The sequence below is a fragment of the Hermetia illucens genome, chromosome 2 (genome assembly GCF_905115235.1).
Source record: "Hermetia illucens chromosome 2, iHerIll2.2.curated.20191125, whole genome shotgun sequence".
Classification (NCBI taxonomy): Eukaryota; Metazoa; Arthropoda; class Insecta; order Diptera; family Stratiomyidae; genus Hermetia; species Hermetia illucens.
The window spans coordinates 108460023-108484706 of record NC_051850.1 but is presented as its reverse complement, the minus strand read 5'-3'; the positions used below and the strand labels follow the sequence as shown (position 1 = coordinate 108484706).

Genomic DNA, 24684 nt, shown 5'->3' with positions numbered 1-24684 from the left:
CCGGGCATAGAAAGGCTGTTTCTAGGAAGGATACATGCTCTAAGTCTACCTCCATCTCTTGTGCTATGGAATAGATTGTAATATTTGCTTAAGACTTCTCTGATGGGTTGAAGAGCACTTTAAGAGCTACAGTTGTATCTGCGCTACCTTCAAAAGCTCGTGAACGCGCTGTTCGTGTAACACTTTCACTTTTTCGTCCAAGACTCTGAAACACACTTTATAGCATACTTTTCCTCCAGGGAAGATAGACTCTTGGCTGAGGTTCCTGAATCCCCCCCCCCCCTTTCCTTGGGATCCTGGTGTTTTGAAGACGGGGGTGATTGGACGATCTTCTCCTTACCCGGAACTTCGGTAAACAGATGCGAGCTGCCGATTTCCGAGGAATCTCGTCGTATGGGGCTATTTTGAGCTTCACGAGGTCATTTTCAGCCTCCGCATACCAGTTAACTAACTTGACGGTCAACATTGCGCTCGCCCGTGATTATTGCCCTAATTTAAGCCAGGTAGTTGAGTCGACTGATATCTGATATCCTATCACGATACAAATCCCTTTCCTTTCAGCGAGATTTGAAACGCGACCTTCTGCCACGACAGCCTAGCGCTCTAATCACTGAGCCACCCGGAAATACATCTTTGTATACTCTTACTTTTATGCTTTTCCCGGGACCTTTCGGAATCAATTAATAAAATTAAATGGGGTTGAAAATAAAAGACAGTAATCCCCTACTTCTCCCTACTTCCATTGTTAAACTTATATTGAAAATTCCATGACATTCTTCGCAAATAAGCTGCCCCCCTTTTTTCAGCATAAAGATCTATAATAAACACTATTTTTTCCTATCTTCAATTTACAACTTAAATCATTCATTCATTCATCTTTTAATGATCTTCAAAACATAAGTTCAATCGTCTATCAAAGCATTTATTATCATAAGCTTGCTTGTTAATCCGAAGTATACCAAATATAGGTTCGTAGTATTAATAAAACTCTGTATATTTACATAAACCACTCAAGAGAGAATGTTCACAGCATTGCAATAGAAACTGGCTTGAGAAAGTTCCACTTTGTTTTTAGTATAAAAACTCATAAAATATATGCATATAAGTAATTAGAGTAAGCACATGCAAAGTAGAATATAAAAAACGCTTTAAATAAATATTCCAACATATTAACTGAATACAAGCACATAAAAAATGATATTGATGATTTCATATATTTTTAAGCTTACTGGTAAGAGAGTTAGTAACTAAATTAAAATAATAAAATAGTTTTCCGTTTTTAATCTAACGGCGGTGGGGGTTTTTTCATGCGCATTGATACTGTCCTATGAATGTGTGGCGCTTTGTTGTCAATTTCATTGAAATTGTTTGTTTGGCTTTTTGTACGTTGCCTGTTGATAAAATTCGCCGCTGACGCTAGAGCTAAAAATGATAGAACCCATTTAGTATTTCAAATTCAGTACATGTCTATTAAAATTCAATTACAATACAATACCAACAATTTTCATTATTTTTTAAAAAAATCAATTTACCTCGGCTCGTTACTGTTCGCGAAACAGGTCTTGGACTTTTCTTTACTTTGCTAGGGCTGAATTTCTTACTATTCTCCTTATTAACGGCAATTGCGACTCTGTTCATAATTTTTTGTGGCCCTACGTGGCTTTTCATCAAAGCTGCAGCAACATTAAAGTAAATATGAATACTCTGTAATATTCAACACTAGAAAGTATATAAAGTTAATGCTTACCCTTGCTCAATACACCTTTGTTAGTCACATTGACATTTTGATCCATCAAGATCCCTTTATATATTTCTTTATTTCGAGCCAATGATGATGACGGCACCTGGAATGTACTATTCACATCCACACCCATTTCCCTGGACCCAGGGGCAACGACATGCGTCTCGTTGAGGTTTTCTGCTTCATATAGGGGTTCGATTTTAAAAGAAGGCAAATCATTTTCACTGCCGCCAATGTTATTGTCCGCTTTAAATAATTTTCGGTTCATTTGGTGTTCCCCATGTTTCTCGTCGTCACTATTTCCCCTTTTTATTCCGTTTCTGATAGGGACGTCCGGGCTGTTTAGACATTTATTGAAGCAATCTTCCTTCTCTTCAAAATCGCTCCCACTTTCATCACTGGAGAATTTAATGTCTCGTTGACCATAATTCAAACGAACCAATTTTTCCATTTTCTCTTGGAATTGTGAAGAAACAAGTTTCCGCTCTCGAACCAGAGGATAACTTTCTTTAATTATTTGTAATGCAAGCTGGAGAGTCTCCCGTAAATACTTGGTTTCATCACGGAAGATTCTTACGATTTTTTTCATATGTCCGTATATAATTTTTTCTCGTAATGCTTCAAGTTCGCTATCTTTGCCCCGCAAATAGCGTTTCAGTATGGCAGCATATTTTGATTCCTGGCATTCCTTACGAAGTCGTTCAATTGCATTCTGTGCATCGGTGTGCCTTATGGACCAACGTACCAATTCCTCTCTCATTTTTTCTGCCTGTTTACTGAATCGATCTATGGAGGCATCCATGCGTTTCATTTCCTGCAAATATAAGGATTAGTGTTATGAAATTCGTCTTAGATTGCGACGAGTAATAACCGCAACCGATTACTATGGGTAAATCGGAAGTGAAATTATAGGATAGGCAAAGAAAAAGCAAATGAGAGCAATAATTTGGCTACTATGATATAAAATTCCTTACAAATAGAACCGCAACTCTAATATGCTCCCTGTTCTCTTCTACACAGGGTGTAGGACACCCACATAGTTTTGCTTGAGCAATTGTTTTTGTATTACAATTGATAAGGCTGTCCTGTGAATTAGAGCTTAAGTTGGATTTCAACTAACCGATACCGTACGAGTAATCATCAACAGTAAATCTAGGTTGCCTTGGATGTGCGTTGTCTGAATATGGATAACAAGAGAGACGCTGACACAGCCTCGAAAAGGATCACTGTCTGGTGGACGCTTATGTTCACTTGTGTGTTTAGTCCGCCACTTTTCATCGGATTGGAAAGCTGCGATCCCACAGGTTCACAATCGACCGTGTATATGATCCAGCTGTCGCTTGACGGTGGGAGAGCTATCTTGCTGATCGGACGGTAAACATCCTGAATAGCCCGTCGTCAGCCACGTAATAAGTTATTGCTGACTGCGGAATCGGTGAACGGAAGGGATGGAAGACTATTGACCGATGGCAAGCTTGACCCGCTCGAACTCTGATATTGTGCGAAATTCCAGGAAATCCAACATAGTATGCCCCTTAACAATAAGATATTTTTTATTGCGGTGGTGACGGAAGCGTAACATACGGACTGTTCCTCCAAACTAAAGAGAAACCGCTGTAATTGACGGTCTCCCCGCAGAGTTATTCATCGTTGCACATGCAATTTCTACAGATTTTCCACTATCATTCACACGGAAATTTTAGTAATCCGATACGTTTTCTAGAAAGTGAAAGGAGGAGTTGATGGTTAAGATGTCAAAGAAGCGCACCCGTGTTAACTGAGACAAGTGGAGAGGTATCTACATGCTCCCTTGCCTTGAAAAGATAATAACTAAAATAATCCTGGAACACATCAAGGAACACCTCGAAAGTTAGATCGACAACAGACTGGTTCCCTCATCCTCCAGGATTGACCACATCAACACACTACGGATTATTTTGGAACAGTGCGCAGGCTTCATCGATTTTGAGAAGGCTGTCGTGGACGTGGAAAGGAAGTGTTCTTACCGTGCTATATACATCAGCGTAACATATGATGGCGCAAAATGTCATGTGCTGCATCAAGGTAAAATCTCAGAGCAATTTGATGTTCAAAGTACGCCATTGTTACATCCTGCCAACAATAGTATTTCTTCTTGTAATCGGTGATGTTCTTCATACTGACTTGTTCGGAGGACGTGAATAAGTTCAATGGACGATGACATCTTCCTTTCCTACAGCATAAGCTAATAAAGTAATTTTGCCCACAAAATTCGGCCATATTGCCCCAGTGGCGCCTGCACATGCAATTCTTCGGATTCTATTAAGTTTGGTTCTATTGTATTTTTTGCACAGCGTCAACAGACGATAGAACTGTACGTTCGAACGGGCTGTGTACATCCTTAGAACTATCCTCCGTCGGAAACCCCATTTCCTCAGGAATGACTCCCTGCAGTCGGGAAAAGCTCGGCGTTGGATGAGATCCCAAATACACAAAGGATTGCCTTTAGAGACTTCAACGTCAAAGCACTTGACTGGAAAAAGCCCATTCAAACTCTTTTGGAATTTTAACATTGCCGCTAGGACGGAGGCCCTGGTTACGACGACACTATTCCCGATGTGGATGATTAGCACTAGCGGTGAAGATTACTTGGAGTTACCAATAATAATAAAAACCTGGGCCTTGGAGGATGCTAGAGCACTTCAATCAAGACTGTAAAGGAACACTGTAGGAAGCAATGTGGTCAGCACTGCCACCAATGAGATTTCAACCGCAACCTTCCACTGCGGTTGTCTAGTTATCTAACCACCAAGCCATCCGAACCTCGAAGTGACGACTGATTCTTCTTAATATCTTGACGCAAGGTGTATCTACCATGTAGATCATAGGGAAAAAGGTCTAGGCAAAATTTGCAATTTAACATGAAACCGTGAGAGGAGAAATATAGCCGAAATTTCAAGAATAAGATTCAATGAAGGTAACTTTGAGCAAAAATACATCAAAGTCTTACTGAAACAACCTGTTAAAAATATTGAGTTGATTTATAACCATCGATCGTTTTTATTGGCCGGATTTTTATTAGAATAAGTGCTTCATTCTCTTTTTTTAAAAGTATCTTCTTTATTTAGTTGTGCACATCGAAATTCGTATTCATATGCTTCACGTCATGCTTTATCAGTGGTAGAAAGTATGGAAACTAGAAGCGTATTCATTTCGCGATATCAACATTTTTTTATAGAACAATTAGCAAAAGGCAATGGTTTATCCATTTCAAATTAGGTAACAACAACTCCAACTTCATCATTATCATCATCAACGGCGCAACAACCGGTATCCGGTCTAGGCCTCCCTTAATAAGGAACTCCAGACATCCCGATTTTGCGCCGAGGTCCACCAATTCGATATCCCCAAAAGCTGTCTGGCGTCCTGGCCTACGCCATCGCTCCATCTTAGGCAAGGTCTGCTTCGTCTTCTTTTTCTACCATAGATATTGCCCTTATAGACTTTCCGGATGGGATCATCCTCATCCATACGGATTAAGTGACCCGCCAACCGTAACCTATTGAGCCGGATTTTATCCACAACCGGACGGTCATGGTATCGCTCATAGATTTAGTCATTGTGTAGGCTACGGAATCGTCCATCCTCATGTAGGGGGCCAAAAATTCTTCGGAGGATTCTTCTCTCGAACGCAGCCAAGAGTTCGCAATTTTTCTTGCTAGGAACCCAAGTTTCCGAGGAATACATGAGGACTGGCAAGATCATAGTCTTGCACAGTAAGAGCTTTGACCCTATGGTGAGACGTTTGGAGCGGAACAGTCTTTGTAAGCTGAAATAGGCTCTGCTGGTTGACAACAACCGTGCGCGGATTTCCTCATCGTAGCTCCTTATCGGTTGTGATTTACGACCCTAGATAGGATAAATTATCAACGGTCTCAAAGTTGTATTCTCCTATCCTTATTCTTCCTGTTTGACCGGTGTAGTTTGATGTTGTTGGTTGGTTCGTCTTCGGTGCTGACGTTGCCACCATACACTGTCTTGCCTTCATTGATGTGCAGCCCAAAATCTCGCGCCGCCTGCTCGATCTGAATGAAGGCAGTTTGTACGTCTCGGGTCGTTCTTCCCATGATGTCGATGTCGTCAGCATAGGCCAGTAGTTGGGTGGACTTAAAGAGGTTCGTACCTCTTCCATTTACCTCAGCATCACGGATGACTTTCTCGAGGGCAAGGTTAAACAGGACGCATGATAGGGCATCCCCTTGTTGATGTCGAATGGTCTTGAGAGTAACTCCAACTTCAGGAGAGTAATGTCGACCAATCAATAATTGTCCGTCGTTTGAAAACGCTTGGTGAAGTGGGGAAAGTGGCAGATCGTAAATGATTGAATTTTCTATATTGGGGAAAGTTTCATACAAAAATCCCTGGCCCTTATACAGAGGCGCATACGAACTACTTCATTATCTGGTTACTGATAAATTATTAAGGAAACGAAGTTTATCAGGATTTTAATGGATTGACAGCCGATCACAAACTGTGCACTGCCTCGTGGTATCGAGCAGATTATTTGTTAAATTTATATGAGTCCTTTCTAGAAATAATAATAATTTAAACAAACTGCTGTAAATGTGAATCAGACCATTGGACAGCAAGCTCAACGAAGTTTGAAAAAAGAAAATTCGAAAGATAACCAACGAAGGGGACCAAAAGTCAGATTTATGATCCTGACTCGAAAATATTACCAAAGCATAAAGGAATTTAGTATTCGAAACCATGTGAATTGTTGAGCAGACTGCTATTGGGTAAATAATTAGTTGGAGTGACCATTATATTCCCTATATCTTCGCAAAAAAAGACGGCATTATGTTGCGGCAACTTCAGGCGTTTGTTCTTAAAAAAGTACTGGAAAAGCAAAAGCAAACCCCCCACTATCTCCTCCTCCTCCTTCAAAAGTAGACGATGAAAAAATTCCGAAGGAGTTTATGGGGCTGACAATGTTAGTACTTGCATAGACAGATCGATTCCAAGATTCAAGATCCCCAGGATTTCTAGATAAATAAAATTAGAAAAAAACTGCAGAAAGCAAATCTGCTATAGGATCGTGACAGTCAAAGACTTTGCTACGCGTGGAGGTAGTGATGGCGAAGGGATTTTTTAGAGAAATAGCAAGCGCAACATATCAATCGATGCTAATCCGAATTGTCAACACAGAACCATATACATTGAATATTTGACGAAACGGTCGTTCTCTAAAAATCATTCGAAATTCAATTCATTTTGAACCCGCTTAAAACTGCCTTACCGACCATTTGACATTTCTCCGAGTTGAGGTTATAATAGTTTCAGTGGATCACATAAAGTTCGATATATTTTTAATTACAATGTTCGCGCGCAATTTGTATCGGTTTCGTTCGTTTGGCCGTTTGATAAACAAACAACCAAACATAATACTCGAATCTACATATAAGAAACCCCCAGCAGCAGTAAGCAATTTCCCTGAAATTAACCTGCTTCCAGTACGGTACTATGCTAAAAGCAAAGATAAAAAGAAGGATAAAGGCAAGAAGGCCGCCAAAGTTGAAGTAAATGAATCACAATTACGCGAAATAATAAATCTAGACTCTTTAAATAATCAAATGCAACGAGCCGTGGACTTGATGCGAGACGAATTCATCAAAAACCTTTCACTTCGATCGACAACCGGCGCCATCGAAACTCTAAAAGTAACAGTCGACGGAAAGGAGCATGAACTGCAAGAGCTTGGACAAATCGCTCGTAAAAATCCCAAAACAATCATCGTAAACATGATAGCATTTCCACAAACAATCCCAGATGTCTTGAAAGCTATTGAAAAGAGTGGAATGAATTTGAATCCACAGCAGGACGGAACAACACTCTTCATACCTATTCCAAAGGTTACGAAGGAGCACCGTGAAAACTTGTCGAAAGGTGCTAAGTCCCTCTTCATAAAATGTCGTGATAGTATCCGTGATGTTCAAAATGCTACCATAAAAAAATTGAAGAAACAAACAGATATTTCAGAGGACGTAAATCACAGCGTACAAAATCAAGTCATTTCAATCGCCGATAAATACATAGCCGAAGCGGAAAAAATGTTAGCATCCAAGCAAACTGAATTGCTCGGGGCTTAGAATTGTTTTTTAATAAAGATTATTACATATGTTAAAGTAGCTACTGCCTAAAATATACAATGACTGTTGATCAAACTTACCTCGTCTACTGTTACTCCATCCAAACTGAGCTCAGCCATCCCCCTTTCGGCGCACTCCTTCAGTTTTCCCCTGTAGTACAGAATTCTCTCTTTACTTTGCGCATTCATAATTGGTTCCTGCACCTTGAAAAGGGCTGAATACGATGCATCAATCTTATCGAACCACGAGTTGAGTAGCATCTCATCGAATGGTTTAGAATCTGAAAAAAAAACTTTAGTGTCTTCCTCCCTCAGGTTTGAAAATAGCCTACCGGTTTGTTGTTGTTGCAGTTTCTCTTCTAACTGTTTGTTGAGATTCTTCAGTTTTTCAATTTCATGCTGTAGATCAGTAGCCTTTTTAATGAAGTAATCTTTGGGCATGTTGGTGCGCAGTATATTCTGTTTGAGGACAATGCGAATTTTCTTCGCTCGGCTGGCGTACTGTACAATTGAAGATAAATAAAGTCAACTATTAAAACATTCTTTTTTCTTTCAAGGAATAGATTTATGTTTCCAAACTCCCCAGAATCAGAATTTGAATTATGTAGAATATCAAACAAAAACGCACGATGCTTGAAAATTTCAGTCTTAATGCTCACTGCGAAGATAAAAAAAATTCAATATTCCGTAAACTAAAATCTGTCCACGTATAAATTAATAGGCTATAATTAATCGTTGTAAGCAATAGGTAGTTCATTTAAACCATTTAGTCCATTCATAAATGTCCCTTGATTACTACTGGGACTCACTACAGAAGACCCCATTCTAGAGATATGTGACAATTGAACAAGTCCAACCAACGCTGAATCATTCAATGACATTAGGTTTACGTGATTAAATCATTTTAGATACTATCCGTTACATCTAATATCAGTGAAAATCCGGGTACTGTAATATTGTTGATGTACCGTGCTGACAGAATCGTCTGATCGCCTTGAACAATCGGGGTCAGTTGTAAAACCCTACTTCAATCATGGGTTTTGTACCGAAGTGTGTGGAATATGAAACCAAAAAATCGTCTATGATAAAATATATATTTAAGCATAAATTCGTATATGGAGCTTAACGCCTCAACCCAATTTACTTGCCATCGCTGTCGATTCCTGGCAATTTGCCTCAACTGATCTAACCCGTGTCGGCCAGTCAAAACCCAACTAACCTTGACGAAAAGCAGGATGTTGTCAGAGCTCACCTTGGCATTTAGATCAGCCATCACAATCCCAATGTCGCCTTTAACAAGCCTAAACTATGTTTAGTTGCTCCCCCTCGGACACCACCTTGTCGTGGTGGGGGAGCCTGTAGTAGTTTACTACTACACTAAGGGTGTCCAAAAATATGAATATGGAAACGATGGATTTAAACTCTCCAAGTGGGAGGAAGTCACAGACTTCGAATCCACCTGCGACCATGAGCAATCATGTCGCGGCCGAGGCGCTGATTTTGGAGGCCTCACCACATTCATTTTCGCCTACAGATCAATCTGTAGAAGGCATGCTTTCCGACTCAGTGGAAAGTTTGCACTTGGTGCCTACGGCGAAGTTAGCCCGAAAGGAAAGTACGGAAACTCTCAAATTGGGAGAAACTGGAAATCCGACTACGGCCGGCTCGTCCGCGGTACTACAGCCCGAATCTACCCGCAAGCGGAAGAGGAAGGCCCAGCGGAAGGGAACTTCGGCCACTAAGGAGGGGGGACTACAGGCTGAATCCTGCATGTCAGAACCTTCTCCTTCATCCTTACCGGGAAGAGCGGAAGAACGGGAAGCTGGTGACGTGGACGCTACTGGTTTAACGCCGGTGTGTGGAAATGGATCCAAACGGTCCGGACACCGTGAACCTGGAAAGGCCCTAAGCCGACGGCAGAAGAGAGCACTGCGAAGGAAGATGAAGCACCTTGGGAATGAGGACATGGACGTGGCTGTACCACTAGGCGCGGTATCGCCCAGAGAAATCGAACGCAAGGAAGCGGAATCTCCGGCGGAAGGCGGGGATAAACTGGAAACCCCGGTAAGATCCACACTGGACGCACCAGACTCTTCAGTCAGCGGTAATGCGCGCAAGAAGCGTAAGACCAACACATCTGCTGTGACCAACGCTTTATTGTGCTCCGCACCAGGGCTTATATCCACGCGTCTCGCGGGGATTAGGACCGGTGTGCCCCCCGTATGGGGGCTCGCACTGAGGAAGGGACTACAGAGTGAATCCTACCTGCTAGTAACTTCTCCTACACCTTCCAAGGAACAGGCGGAAGGAAGGGAAGCCAGAGACGTGAACGGAACTGACTTGATGCCAGTTCGAGTGATCGAATCTATGCAACCCGGACACCGCAAACCAATTAAGGTGCTAAGTGGAAAACAGACGAATGCTCTGCGGGATGAGATGAGATCTTTCGTGGATGAGAACTTGGGAATTGCGGTACTTCCAAGTACGGCTTTTCTCAGAGAAATCAATCACGAGGGGATCGAGTCTCTGGCGGTACGGTGTGGGGGAAACCCCGCCATACGCGGACTGCCGCATACGCTTCTAACTGTTTTCCATAAGACAATAGACTAGGTTTATGTCGAAAAACATAAAGATTGATCAAATCAACCTGCAGCATGCCAAAGCTCCCTCCTACCTGTTGGCAGCGAGAATGACAAAGCTACAGGATTTCCCCTATATCTTTCTGGTGCAAGAACCGTGGGTTCGATTTAACAGAATCTGTGGCATTGGATCAGTAAAGGGGGCTAGGATCTTCTACGACGAAAGATCCATAAGACCGAGAGCTTGCGTCCTGATGTCAAGACGGTTAGAGGCAACTATGCTGAGACAATATTGTTCCCAGGACTTAGCTACGGTCATCATACAATACCAGATGAATGGCGAGAGGAAAAACATCATAGTTGCCTCCGCTTATTTACCCTATGATTCTTTTTATCCTCCACCGACGCAAGAACTTAGGGATCTGGTGGCGTATGCAGAATCAAGTGGTCTCGAACTCTTAATAGGTTGCGATGCGAATGCTCAACATATTTGTTGGGGCAGTAGCAAATGCAATCCAAGAGGAGAGAAGCTATTTGATTTCACCACTTCAACTGGTCTTATGACTGCAAAAGTAGGGTGCGCCCCTACGTTCGTGGGACCGAGAAGAAGCGAAGTAATTGACCTAACAATCTGTACCCCAAAATTATTAGAGTTGATTACACACTGGCGAGTGCTAGACGAGGTCTCACTGTCAGATCACCGATATCTAGACTTCAATCTGACTATTGCGGGCGAACAGTCTGCAGTACAAAGACGGAACCCTAGGAAAACGGATTGGGCAAAGTTCAATGAACTTCTTGGCAATAAAGTACAGTTCCCTGGGCGACTAAGGACTCCTTTGGTGCTGGAAGATGAATTGAAAACTCTGAATTGCACACTTTTAGAGTGCTATGAAGAGGCTTGTCCTATTTCCCGAGGCCAAAGCGGTAAAGCGGTTCCTTGGTGGAACCGAGAACTGCAAAAACCCAGGAAATCAACCAGGCGACTTCTAAATCGTGCTTGCAAAAGTGCTTGCAAGGACGAAGACTGGTTAAATTTCAGGAACTCAAAACGTGAATATAAGAGGCTCGTGAGGTGCTCGAAACGAGACTCCTTTAGAGCGTATTGTGAGGAACTGAAAGGCGAAAGGGAGACTTCAAGGCTGTGCAGAGTCCTCAAAAGGGATGAGTCGGCCAAGTTGGATTCTCTTAGAAAACCCGACGGTACTTCCACGAGCTCCAGACTGGACTCAGTACAGACCCTCCTGGTAGTACACCACCCGGGAGAACGGGTGAGAGAAGTGGTAGGGGGAGAGTTGACGGTTCTTGCAACCCCTTCAACACGCAAGCGTTGCAAGGGGAACTGGAACACTGCGAAAACGGTTGCCACCCATGAAAGGGTGAGAGCTGCCATACTGTCCTTTCAACATTTCAAAGCACCTGGCATGGATGGCATCTATCCGGCAATGCTAAAGGAGGGTATGGAGCATTTAGAGCGACCTCTAAGAAATATTTTTCGAAGATGTCTTGCTCTGGGCTACGTGCCTTCTTCTTGGCAACAGGTTAAGGTAGTTTTCATACCAAAACCTGGGAAAGATGACTATTCTAATCCAAAGAACTTCAGACAGATCTGCTTGACTTCATTCTTGCTGAAAGGTTTGGAGAGATTGGTGGAGCGTCACATTCGTGGAAACGCACTTAGGTCACACCCACTTAGTGAAAACCAACATGCTTACCAACGTGGAAAGTCCTGTGAGTCTGCTCTTCATTCTTTGGTCACAAAGATAGAGGATGCAACTTTGAATGGTGAGTAAGCAATGGGGGTGTTCGTGGACATTGAAGGGGCTTTTGACTGTGTGCCTTTTCAAAAGCTTTGTGATGCCGCCAGAGCGCATGGTGTTGATGATGCTTTAATTAAGTGGGACCATGCTATGCTAACGCAAAGATTACTGTGCGCTGAGGTAGGGATCGATCGCTACCTGACTACAGAAGCGGCGAAGGGCTGCCCCCAAGGAGGTGTGCTTTCGCCGCTTCCGTGGAGTATGCTGATCGACTCACTACTATGCGAACTGCAAAATTTGCCAATACACGCTCAAGCTTATGCTGACGACGTGGCTGTACTTGCTGTTCATGGGGATCTTGGAACGGTGTGTAGGAATATACAGCGTGCCGTTGATTTGATAGACAGCTGGTGCCTTAGACATGGTTTGTCAGTTAATCCAAATAAAACCCGCTTTTTTTATTCACAAAAAGGAGAAAACTGGATGGACTTTGCCTCCCTGAGATGAGGGGTACTACCCTTCAACTCTCCGAAGAAGTGAAATATCTGGGGGTCACTCTAGATAAAAAACTTCTTTGGAACAAACATGTAGAGGTAAAGATGAAACGAGCTCTCACAGCTTATGGGCTGTGCAGACGGACCTTTGCCTCAACATGGGGACTCAGGCCTCATGTGGTAATGTGGATATACGTTGCCATCATTAGGCCGATGTTCGTATATGCATCCGTAGTGTGGTGGGTTAAGGTGAGACAAAAAGGTTTTCACCGTAAACTAGCCGCACTGCAAAGAACTGTTTGTCTGGGTATCACTGGTGCCATGAGCACGACATCCGGCGCAGCTCTGAATGCACTACTCAATTTGCAGCCCCTGGATATATTGATTCAAAGCACTGCAATGAGAGCAGCTCATAGGTTAATTCGATTAGATCTATGGGAAAACAACGGATGTGGGGGGCACAGAGCATTGGAAGAGTTACTGGGAGGACTGAATCTAGTTCTTACAATGCCTTCCGATTCTCGTGTCCCCATACATCTGTTTGGTAGAAGATATGTAGTTACCCTGAAGCGTAGAGAGGACTGGGATATACGGAAGTCTTCTACACCGTAGGCTCAAAAACAGAAGAGGGTTCTGGAGCCGGAGTCTACCTCTCGAATAAAAACGAGAAGTGGACTTTTCCTTTGGGACAATATGCAACGGTTTTTCAAGACGAAGTTTATGCGATCCTAAGGGTGGCAAACTGGGTGATTGACGAGCGGTTGAAGGGCAGGCGCATCACAATCTGCAGTGACAGTCAAGCTGCAGTGAGGGCATTGAGCAGTCCTTTGATCACCTCGAAAATCGTTCAGGAATGCAGAAACCGTTTGAACTCTATGTCTAGATTCAATACGGTGGAACTACTCTGGGTACCTGGTCACTGTGGCATAGAGGGAAATGAAATCTCGGACGCTTTAGCGAAAGAGGGATCAATCTCCCCTATGCCGGGACCGGAGCCAGCAATTGGGGTATCAGTAGCATTGGCTAAATCTGTTTTCAACAACTGGGAACAAGTTTCCCATAATGACAGGTGGCAGAGCTTAAATGCTGCTCGACACACCAAACTTTTCCTGCCAGAACCCAACATACGTGCCGCAAAGTTTATCCTGTCGAAAAGCAGGAGGACTTGCAGGTGTATTGTGGGCATTCTGACAGGCCATAATTCACTAGCTGGGCATATGTTCAGAATAGGAATTACCGAAGATGATACGTGTCCCTCCTGTAATGAGGAAACGGAATCCACGGAGCATTTCCTATGTGAGTGCCCCGCCTATGGACGCATCAGGCATCAGATCTTTGGTGCCGATGTCCTCCAATTGCGACGGGTAGCATCACATCCACTAACGGAAATCCTGCGATACGTTAACGAATCTGGAATATTCCGTTAGACGGGGGAGGTGAGTACAATGGGCCAACACGGCCTGAGTGCTCAGAAGCTGTAGCTCCTCCCCCACCATACACACACACACACATGTTTAGTTGCTCATAGAAACATTCTCTTCCTCTATATTGGAAATCTCTGTTGGTGCAATGCTACTTAATCTGGACCTCGCTGTGAGGTGGTAGTTGTCGACAACAGTTCCACACAAGGGGCCCGCTTAAGCCCAGAATGCCCAGATATTTTCGCTGAAATTCTCGCTAAGTAGAAGAAATCGAGTATTGTCGGGACCCTCGATATCGTTATCGAAGGTTGTACGCATATTCCAGAAACCAATCAAAAACGCTTTTGATAATCAAAAATCATAGCCGTGAAATCAGTCCCCATCACAACTAATGTTTCGATAACAAGAAAATTTTGAAATTTACTGCTCACTAGCCAACTAATTTCAACAGTCAATCACGAGGGTGCAGGGCCACCAGAACCTAAATATAGTTTCAACGAAATAGCCTGACGATATGCGCTTGTATGCCTCTTTGCTAACCAAGCTCGGTGACTGGGTTCATTCAACACTTCAGTCCCCTTTCATGTCAAGTACAAACCTTCATGTCTTTGGAACATGGCGCATTGAAATCGCACCGTTTTGCAAAACCTCGAAAAGTTGAATCAGCAGAAATTTAGAAATAAAATAATGACGGGAAAGATCCATCTGCCTCACTGCCGGCGAGATGCGTCAAGATGAATATGCCAAGGTAGGTGAGGACACCACACACCACATATCACCAACATCTACGACAGAGGCAACATCAAATGAAGATTCTATCTGTCGTAGAACTTCCATCCCTCGATTCATTCGGCAATAATTTAATTAAATATCATTGCAATACTCCAGCGAATATTAACACATTAGTACTTTTTTATTCGAAATTTATCTTTTGACGAACCCAATATTTTGATTTGTCACACTTCAAACTCAGCTCGGGATTCGGACTGCATTTCGTATATAAACTGGCCTAGCCTACCAGTTTAAGCCACATCTTCTCTGGTGGGGGCTCTAAACAAAACATGTCTCAATGCACAAACTCTCACATAGTGGTCCATAAAAGAATTTCAATCAATACGTCAAGCAAAATCACGAATGGAATGATCAAAATCATGAATTTAATGGCCAACTACATTCGAGGATTTCACTATCCTCTAGCAAAGTCATATGTTTAGAAGAACTTCAGAAGCATATTATGGCTAAACGAAATGCTTTACATTATTAAGAACTCAAATTTTTACTGAAAATAGTATAGCAATATAAAACGGGTTGTCACAAGTAATTTGTTTCGACTCAGTTCCCTTCAATTTCTGTATAGCCTCTATTCAGTGTCTCCAGAAAAGTCAGGAGAGAATCAACAACAATCTCAGGGCACAAATTCTCATTTTTTGAAGCCAAACCTTATGAATTTGCCCAGAAGATTTAAAGGCACTTTCAAATTAACTTAATGAGCAGTGATATTACTGCTATCATTACCTTCCTTGAAAGAACTATCAAGTCCTATCTGGTTAAAGATCATGGAGCAAATTAGCCGGCAGAACTGCTTATATATTCTCCGCTATTTTTAAATCTTTTAAATGTGTGACTTTATCTACGTTTGGCACTCCGAAAATATCTCACCAATAATAAGCCAACAGGCTGCAGTTTAGGACCTCCCACAGAAGTTACCTATCCATCAACATATATAATCTTTACTCTTCGCAATCAATTCCCCGGTGGTCTTAAGATGTTTGCTAACGCAAAGGAACTGACTAAAAATAAAAACTCATAACTTTGAAACTTGAGCTATTCGGAAGCTTGCGTGGACTGCCTAGAATATCTGTAATAAACGCTCCATACACCGTTATCTGATGACATGATAGGCGATGTAATAGTCTTTAAGAATACGTTCTAGTTTAGTCCCGTACTAAAGGTTAAAGAAATGAAAGGAAACTGAATGTTCCAACTCCCACAAATTAACATACTCCAATAGCGCGTCGTCATGTGTATCTGTGTTCGTCTTGTGTTTATCTCGCTGCTGTGAGCTTATTACTTGCACAGCGTTAAGTGTGATGATAGTGAAACTGAAGCACAATCTGACTGTGTGGATGCCCTATACTCCACCAAGGAGTGAACAAGAAACACTAAGAAAGGGAACCTAGCAAAATCAACGACTCCCTCCAAGGATGTAATAAACTAGGTGCTCTCAAATCAAGGTGACCACCGTTTTTATTCACGGCTCTTCCATTAGCTTAATGTTCTAACTACAAACCATATGGATCCACTACTTTCTAGCTGCCTGCATCACCATTCACCATTAGGAAATATCATATCTTATGGGCTACTTTATTTATACTCTTAACAGTTCCGCTTACTTGGGAATAAGGTCAACTATATCATTGGAAATGTCTCTGGTATAGGCCCAGTCAATACCTTACTTTCCTTTCAAAGATTTTTTTCCTGACAAATTTTTTCTACCAATTTAAAAATGATACATGAATGTTCAGGATATAGACATTCGCAGCTTTTGTTACACTTTTTGATGATCAACTTAGCATGTTCATGTAATAACTAATAAAATAGAAGCATCCGCATGGATATTTAATGAAACCCAATATACGATCTCGCGGTAGAAACATAATACCACCTGCGGAATTACAACCGTTGAAGTAGGGGTACACCAAGTGGATTATCACCTTACCCCAGCGATTAGGATGGGACTTTCCACATAAATGAAGTTGGTATGATATTCAATAGCCAATAGGCTACAGTATGGAGCAAAATAACACAATTCTATACAAAGCACCCATCTGTTCACAAAAAATTGGTAGTGATATTTGCAGAACTGTGTGTGTCTGCATTAGAAAGTAGAGTGCCCTTTCTTCTCAATTGGTGCAGCCCGACATCAAATGCTCGGGTCTATCTCAATTCCAAAACACATTGCCTGATTAGTTGAGATCTGATCCGCAACGACTTTGAGTAGACCATAATTCGTAGGAGTAACGTATTTGTAAATTATTCAAAAGCAAGCTGCTTGCATCTGGTGACTTGCTTGTGGGGGTAGTGTGATCATATGGTGATATTTAATTTACTACTTACCTTCAATGTGTTATATGTATCTTCATAGGTCAACGATGATGGAGACACATTTGCTATCATGACTGTTTGGCAATTTCCCCCTAAACTGTCCTTCAACAATCGAGTCAAATTCGAATCTCTGTAAGGAATATGTTTTGAACCATCTGCCAGCTTGTTTATACAATTTCCCAGGGCTAAAAGCGACTTATTGATACTAGCTCCTTCTTTGAATCTGACACCGATCCCTTTAGTACTCGCAGCCCTTTCGCTTCCAGCCAAATCAATCATCGATAATTTAACAGTACGCTTCTGTCCAGTCTTTTTTTCAGTCATTCGAATATGCACTTGAAATACAGCATGACTACGACTACTTTCTGCATTTGCGTCTGTTGGATGTTGTGTTCGATTCTTATTTCCCAGTGTAAGCAGGTTTATGAGCTCTTCCGCATTGAATATTGGTTTTAAAACCAAACCACTGACAACAACGCCATGGGAATCTTCGCATAGTTTTAGGGGTCCAGTCTTTGTCAAAAGGTTCATAACTTGTTCATTATACACCTCCAAATAACTAATTCCAATGTCAAATTTTCGTTCATCGCGAAGAGCATTGATTTGATTGAAAAGTTCCCGCATTGTAAGGAACGTAAGACCGGGGCTGTAATCGCTTCCTAGCATGGTGAATGTTTTTCCTGCACCTGTTGCGCCATAAACAAATACCGAGCAATTATATCTACAAATAAAATAGAAATAATACAAAATGGTTAGATATTAATTATATATATTTTGCAATTGTAAAATATTTTTTTAGTGGTTACTAGTAGGGTTGGTTACTAATATGTTTACTTATTTGTGACAATAAACTTCACTTCCACTCGAAACATCGAATTGCACGTTTATACGAAACTTATATCGATGAACTGAATGCGAAAAGTTTGTGCTGCTCAACATTAAACACATAAACTTACTAACATAATTGCCTCAGAATAGAACAGATCTACATAGAGCAGCATTTTAGTGATATAATAGGGGAAATAAAGAAATAAAGTAAGAGTATGCTGCATATAACGTTACGAAGAAACAGCAAAGAAAAAATATAACACGTTAAAGCACTGTCAAATAAGAATCTGTACAAAGCGGAAGACGGTCGCCTACTGAACAACTAAAACCAATTAACCGATATATAGTGGTGGTAGCTCGCAAGCTTCCGATTCGCAATACCAGAGAAAACCTTAACTCGATCGATACAAATGACTTAATAAAACAGAAATCAATCGGAAGTACGCAAAATACGTCTGTCAAAATTAGGGCTGATGAAGACGGTTCGGGTTAAGTTACAATGTTCGAGGTGTACTTCAGCGAACTTGGTGGTTTTTCTTGCTGAAGAGAATATCGATATAGCTCCCATTCAAGAACCCTGGGTTAGAAAGTCAATCATTAAAGGAATTCAGGATAAAATATTCTTTTACAAACGTAGCATAAGAAAATTAGGGCGTGCATACTAACGTGAAAAAACTTTTCCACTTTCTGTGGTGTCTCGATCTGTACACCGGCCGACAAAATCGTTGTTAAACTAGACTTCGATTTGGGACAAGTTATTCCCATCGGTCTACATGGAGAATGACAAAATAGCATCATCCGAAGAATTCTACCATTTACTTCTATGAGAAGGCCCAAACTTCTAGTGGATTTTGTATGCTAAACATATGCTTTGGGGAGAATTCTCAAAAACCACGAATGGTGTGAGTCTCTTCTCACATTTAATATTAATAATAATCTCCTGATCTGTATTAGAAGGGGAACTCCAAATTTCACCTTTTCAAGTTGTAACTAATGTTACTCTCATAACAAACAAAGTGGACAAATTAAAAGTTATCCATGGGAAACCTTTGTGAAATCACATCTGAATACTCTTCGAAGTGAGTCTGAAGTCAAAAATTGCGAAGTATTTCAGGAACACCAAAAGACGACTGGATGGGATTTAGTCATGTTCTTAGATCTATGTTGGCAAACACAACTATTAAGAATATTTCATTTGAAGAATCGATTAAAGAATCACGAAACTCCAATCCCTCAGCGTTCGAAAATCAGCACAAGATTCTGGTTATTCTTCATATAACTGCCAAGAAATGCTCCAGTCAATGAATTTCAATATACGGAAGTTTTTCAACAATATAACCCGTCAAACGCGGAATTGGAAACTGAGATTATCACCCAAGAAAGGTTTTTTCCTGTGAAATTTGATTCAACTGTCGGGTCAGCCGTCCCTTACTAAACCCTCGCTTTGATTTGACGTATCAACGGCACTGAATGGATTAAATGACACGCAAGTAATATTTAAATGTTTAGAGCATTGAAAGGGGCATATATTGCAACTAGATTTTCAGAATCTTTTTAAGAGCATCAGCATTCAATTTTTTTTCAAACAGGCGGAAATATACAACATAAATAGGTCAAACTTAAGAGGCTTTTAAAGGACTTAGGTCCAACCAGGGGAAGTCTGAATTGCTACGGGAATAGCTTAGTAGACTCAGTCTGGCTCACACAATAATTCCTGAACACCCTAGGCTCCAGTCATATTGGGTTAAAAAAGCAATGAGGCAGCGGATGCGCTACCCAGGAAACGAGCACGAACGCCGTTATACGGACCAAAACCCTTTTCTGGAATCGGAAAAGAGTTCATGGTTATGACACTAAAGAATGAACAGTTGGCGAACTTATCAAGAATGGAACAGTCCAGGATTTGCCTACGGAGGAAAACGAACCCAAGCGTTCGCAGAACTTTTCAAACCTCACCAAGTAGAGCTCTAGGATCATAATAGTAATACTCACTGGTCATTGCAGGCTGCAATTATTGCTTGGGAAAGTTAGGTATATTTCTGTGAAAAGAGTGCCGAAACCGTCATATATATTCTGAGACAGTGTCCGGCACCTCGTTAAAGTAGATAAAGGTACCTGGGAAAATACTTAACATCAAATACCAGGCTGAAAATCCTGCAATCTTAAAATTCCTGCCGGCTTAATCAATATACTATGGACATCCTATAACCATTAAAGGGGTCATGAAGCGAAAATTCTTGAGTCTATTTACCTTCCTCCTTCAATTACCAACAGGATTTTCACACGATGATCTTCTCTTTTCTTGAAAGAATACTAAACGTTCTGATAACTAGCGACTTAAACTAGCACTGTCTGCAACGGCGACATAACCAACTCTTGGTGTATAAGTCTGATCTCAAATTTCTAAACAATAACAATTATAGGCTCACTTTCGTCAAGGTTAGAACAGGAAGAGGAAGTCATGAATCAGTCTCGGGCAACCCTATCACAAATAAATATTGTCTGACTGAACACACGTTCAAAGCCAAAAACCTCGCACTCACTTTACTAAAATAAAAATCCCATTCGGGGCCAGGTACTGGAAAATTGCATTTAGCCATATTTAATGAATTAACTATGGTACGAAGCCCAAGGTGTTGGCGGTCTTGAGTAAAGCGTGATTAGACCTATATGCACAATCCACTGCTTCGTGGCTAAACGAGGTTCTGTTGCACATCTCGATAAAGAAAAGTTACAAGAAACAGTTTTTATTTACGTCAAAATTGCTTACGAAACGATGTTAAAATTGCTTCTAAAAGTCAAAAGATACCTATGCTACCTCAGCTTTTTGCTTCGAAGGAAATTTGTTCGGAACAAAGATTCAATTTTAGTAAGTAGTAGACTTCCGCAAGGCAGCGCCCTAAGTCCGTTTCTTTCTCTACATAGCATCCAACAAGTCAGACAAAAACCGAAATTTCGTACAAGTAGTAGAAGTTAGCAACAGGAGTTAGTTACAGACTAACAAGTAAACACAAAAATGCACATTTTTCATATGAATGATATTAAGACTTTTTTGTGACACCACGTTTTTCCCGATACGTTTTATTTTGATTTCTCTCAAATTCTCAAAAAAAAATTGCGAGTTTCGACTAGACGAGAAATATCTGTGTGAAAAAATGCCATTAAAAATAAATTTGTTGTGACTGTGTTGTATAATCTAAAGAAATTAGCTAAATCACTTTTGTTAAAAACACACATGCCTGCTCAGTGCAAATTGGACAACGCCTGATCACAGCAAATTTATCATGTTTCTTGGGACAGTAATCTTGACATCGCTAACTCAAAAAGGCAACATTGATTAGATCACAAAGTTGAAGTTCGTTTGAGATTATCAACTTTGCCCCGGGGCACACCTACAATCACTACCCCAATGAGAGCATAAGAATTTTTGAAAGTTCATCAGGGATATGCAACCGCTTCTACCTTTGATGCTCAACATAGCTGACCAGAAAAATCAACCCACTCATTCTTGCACATCTCTCGAAATGCTTAGTCTTGATAAGGTCGAAGGTACTGTATGTTATATTCGCACTTGCGAACGAACTCCATCTGCATTTCAGGAAACCCATCTGAGCAGCCTGTAAACCCAGTTTTAGACAGACAGAAATCAAGAAATGCCCCCCCCCCCCCTTTTTTTCAAGCAATTTCACACCTTGCTTAATTTAAAAATTTGCACCGCTTTTGAGAGAGTGTGCACTCAAAGGTGAATTTAATCTTTGTCTGAGGAAAAAAGTCTAAAAAACGTAGCAGGTTGTATGGTAATTTCCCGTAATGACACATATATACAATCTAAGATAATGTTGGCAGCTAACAGAGAATATTTCAGCTTACAAAAAATGTTCCGCTCTGAAGGTCTCCTCGTAGGGTCAAAGCTCCTACTGTACAGGAAAATGATCCGCCAGTCCTCATGTATCCCTCGAAGAAATGGGTTTTTAACAAAAAGAAATGCGAATTCGTAACCGTATTCTATGATATATAGTCTATAGAGACTCTAGTAAAAAATACGATGTAAACACTGCCTTAGATGTTGCGACTATATGGGCCAGGAGTTCAGGCAGCTGCTAGGAACTTCGAAATGGTGGACCTCGGCACAAAACCAAGATGTTTGGAGTTCCTTATTAAGGCAGGACTAGGCTAAACACCTGTTGTTACTATGTTGATCATTATGAACGCCAAAAATATCTTTTTAGTCTCTTATGTCATTTTAGATTTAGAGCGCGGAACCACACTCATTTTCACGGAACTAATTGGCTTTTAACTCTAGGGGTTCCTATACATCTGTAACATCATCAATAACAAATTCCAAAGAGAATGAATCAAATAGTATAAAGAAACCTCTTAGAACAAGGGTCAGCTCTTTGCTGACACTTTTATCGAACTACCCGCAAAGCGCTTAATTTTTTTTTTTTAACGAAAATAAACGGACAGAATCTATTTAATATTATACAAATTCGCTTGAACTTTATCTAGTGCTATAGGCGAAATGAAAATAATACCCACTCTTCTGAGGCACTATTTTGAGTCGACTCAGCTAAGTGGGTGAATCGAAATGAGTAGACTCATCAAAAGAGTCATATTTCCCATTACTAGAGCTCTCATATGATAAATGGTGGCCGTCAAGAAAGTAGTAAAACAGAGTGAGGGAGTGGCATTCCCTGACATTGTGCCTGCTCATCTAGCAGAAACATTTAACCAGAGCGTAAGTTCGACTGTATGAATACTGTCTATTGGCAAGATTACAGAAAAAGGGAACTTAAGCCCTTTCCTTCTCCTTCATTTATGAAGAATAAATAAACCAGAATGAAACCCTGGACGCTAGTGAATGAGCGGATGGATGAACGGTTAAAGAGCTAGTAGGTGAGCCTTGCCATGAGGGACAAGGGAATGTTGACCGAGGCAGGCCTTAGAGAAATTTGTGTAGACTTTCAAACTAGGGGCTTGTTGATTTTTCAACTAGAGGCTAGTAGACAGGTAGCAGTGGGTCGATGTTTCTGAATGGTGGCAAAAGTGAGCGTCGTTGGCATATCGCTCAAGGATTTTGGAAGAGGAGGAGAGAAGCCCTAATTGGCGACAATTCTCAGGGAGAGTATAACCACCACTTTTGTGTATAGAAACAATGAGAGCCTCTTTTCACAGGCCCCGAAAATGAATACCAAGCCGGCCAGACTGCACTCAGTCGCAGAAGAGTAGTTAGGCACCAAAAAAAGTAAATACACAGTAAATCATCCAGCCTCGACCCTGCTCAGGTACTCCTTCCTGGACTTGCAATTTTAAAGAAATTCACAAAGCCAGCTTTTGCTTAGACACCGAATGGGGAACAAAGCAGAGGGGGCACAATGGCTGAGGAAACACTGTCGCCTCCAAAAAGTTCAAAAGGAACCAGGATTCTCTTCAAGTATTCCATTACCAACTATTTTAATAGGCTTAACTTAACTGGCCCTTTTTTTTCAGTTCTTGTCTTCTTAAAACTTCACACACCAGTCCCACACTATAAGTGTCTTTTCAGTTCAATCAATTCGAAGAGAAATACACGGGAGGACAATGGTAAGGCCAGCTACCCACCCTATAGTTACAGCTAGGTGGTGGGCCTCTGCGCTGGGATTACTTTTCCTAAACGTCATTGAGAGCAACGTCATATTAGCACACTGGGGACTCGGAAGTCAACAGAAAACACAGCAATAACAAGGTACGTGTTTAAAAATAATAGGAGGAGCCGGAGTGGGGAAATTCTGTTCTGTTTGCGCCTTCGTAGCACTTTTTTTCCTAATAGGTTAAGACATTGCACAATTTGGTTGGCATCTGATACCATACTCGTACTCACCCATTCATAACAGACGTCACCAACGGTTTCGTGCATTCTTCGAATATAGTTTCATTATTATCCTCCTCGCTGTAAATCCTGTCGAATTCCATGTTTAATTTCTTATTCGTACGCTTCGTGATGTCCCTGTGGTTTTGTTTGACGCCTTGGAAGAAGAATTCATCCTCGTCCTCATCAGGATCAAATAGGATGGTCTCTTGATCAATCACTTTCACAACCGTACGCTGACTTTGTTCCAACTCACGCCGGTTATTCGGCCGCACCCGAATCACGACGCGTATTTTTGATTCTTCACCAACCATTTTACGGGTCGTTTTGAATAAAATCACGGAAGCGCGTAAACACCGCCGGCCAAGCTCATGTAAAACGAATTCTCGGAATTAGTAAAATCACCAGAGTAGAATACACGACGCGAAGCATGAAAATCGAACACTATCCGGAAAACTTTCGACACAAGCACTTATTCTTTTCACTAATTTCAAACACCTAAAATTCATGAATTTTCTGATTTTTAAATAACGGAATTCAAAAACATAGGACAGTTCGTTGCGATATTTGACAGCTCAATTTGAATTGAGAGTCGGTAGTGAGCTTCGTTTTCTGGCTGTTAAGTTGCTGGACATGAAGCGGTTATTATTTAAGGGCATATGGTACCCAATCTAGAAGAAAATCATGTGTCCAAACCTATGTATGAGTCTATGATAATCGTAGACAACTTAGAAAAATTTTGCTCCTATTCCGGATTAGAGTAAATAATTTTTAGGGTAAG

The 24684-nt window shown here is 41.2% G+C and overlaps 2 protein-coding genes across 4 annotated transcripts; one reads left to right on the top strand and one right to left on the bottom strand.

Annotated features, from left to right (window-relative positions):
- Positions 1–867: 867 nt before the first annotated feature.
- On the bottom strand, positions 868–24465 carry LOC119649755 (kinesin-like protein KIF18A). Of its 3 annotated transcripts, XM_038052047.1 has the most exons (7): positions 23916–24465; positions 17240–17948; positions 8201–8369; positions 7950–8149; positions 1748–2555; positions 1533–1673; positions 868–1422 (listed from the first exon to the last, which is right to left on the bottom strand). In XM_038052047.1, the coding sequence occupies exons 1-7, from the start codon at positions 24215–24217 to the stop codon at positions 1280–1282; spliced, it is 2472 nt and encodes an 823-aa protein (XP_037907975.1). In that variant the 5' UTR covers positions 24218–24465; the 3' UTR covers positions 868–1279. The 3 variants fall into 3 exon arrangements, with proteins under 3 accessions (XP_037907975.1, XP_037907974.1, XP_037907976.1); XM_038052046.1 differs by having other exon boundaries at positions 7950–8369; XM_038052048.1 differs by lacking the exon at positions 23916–24465 and adding an exon at positions 18188–18251 and having other exon boundaries at positions 7950–8369.
- On the top strand, positions 7031–7948 carry LOC119649756 (ribosome-recycling factor, mitochondrial). The gene has a single exon (XM_038052049.1). The coding sequence runs from the start codon at positions 7099–7101 to the stop codon at positions 7867–7869; it is 771 nt and encodes a 256-aa protein (XP_037907977.1). The 5' UTR covers positions 7031–7098; the 3' UTR covers positions 7870–7948.
- Positions 24466–24684: the final 219 nt, after the last annotated feature.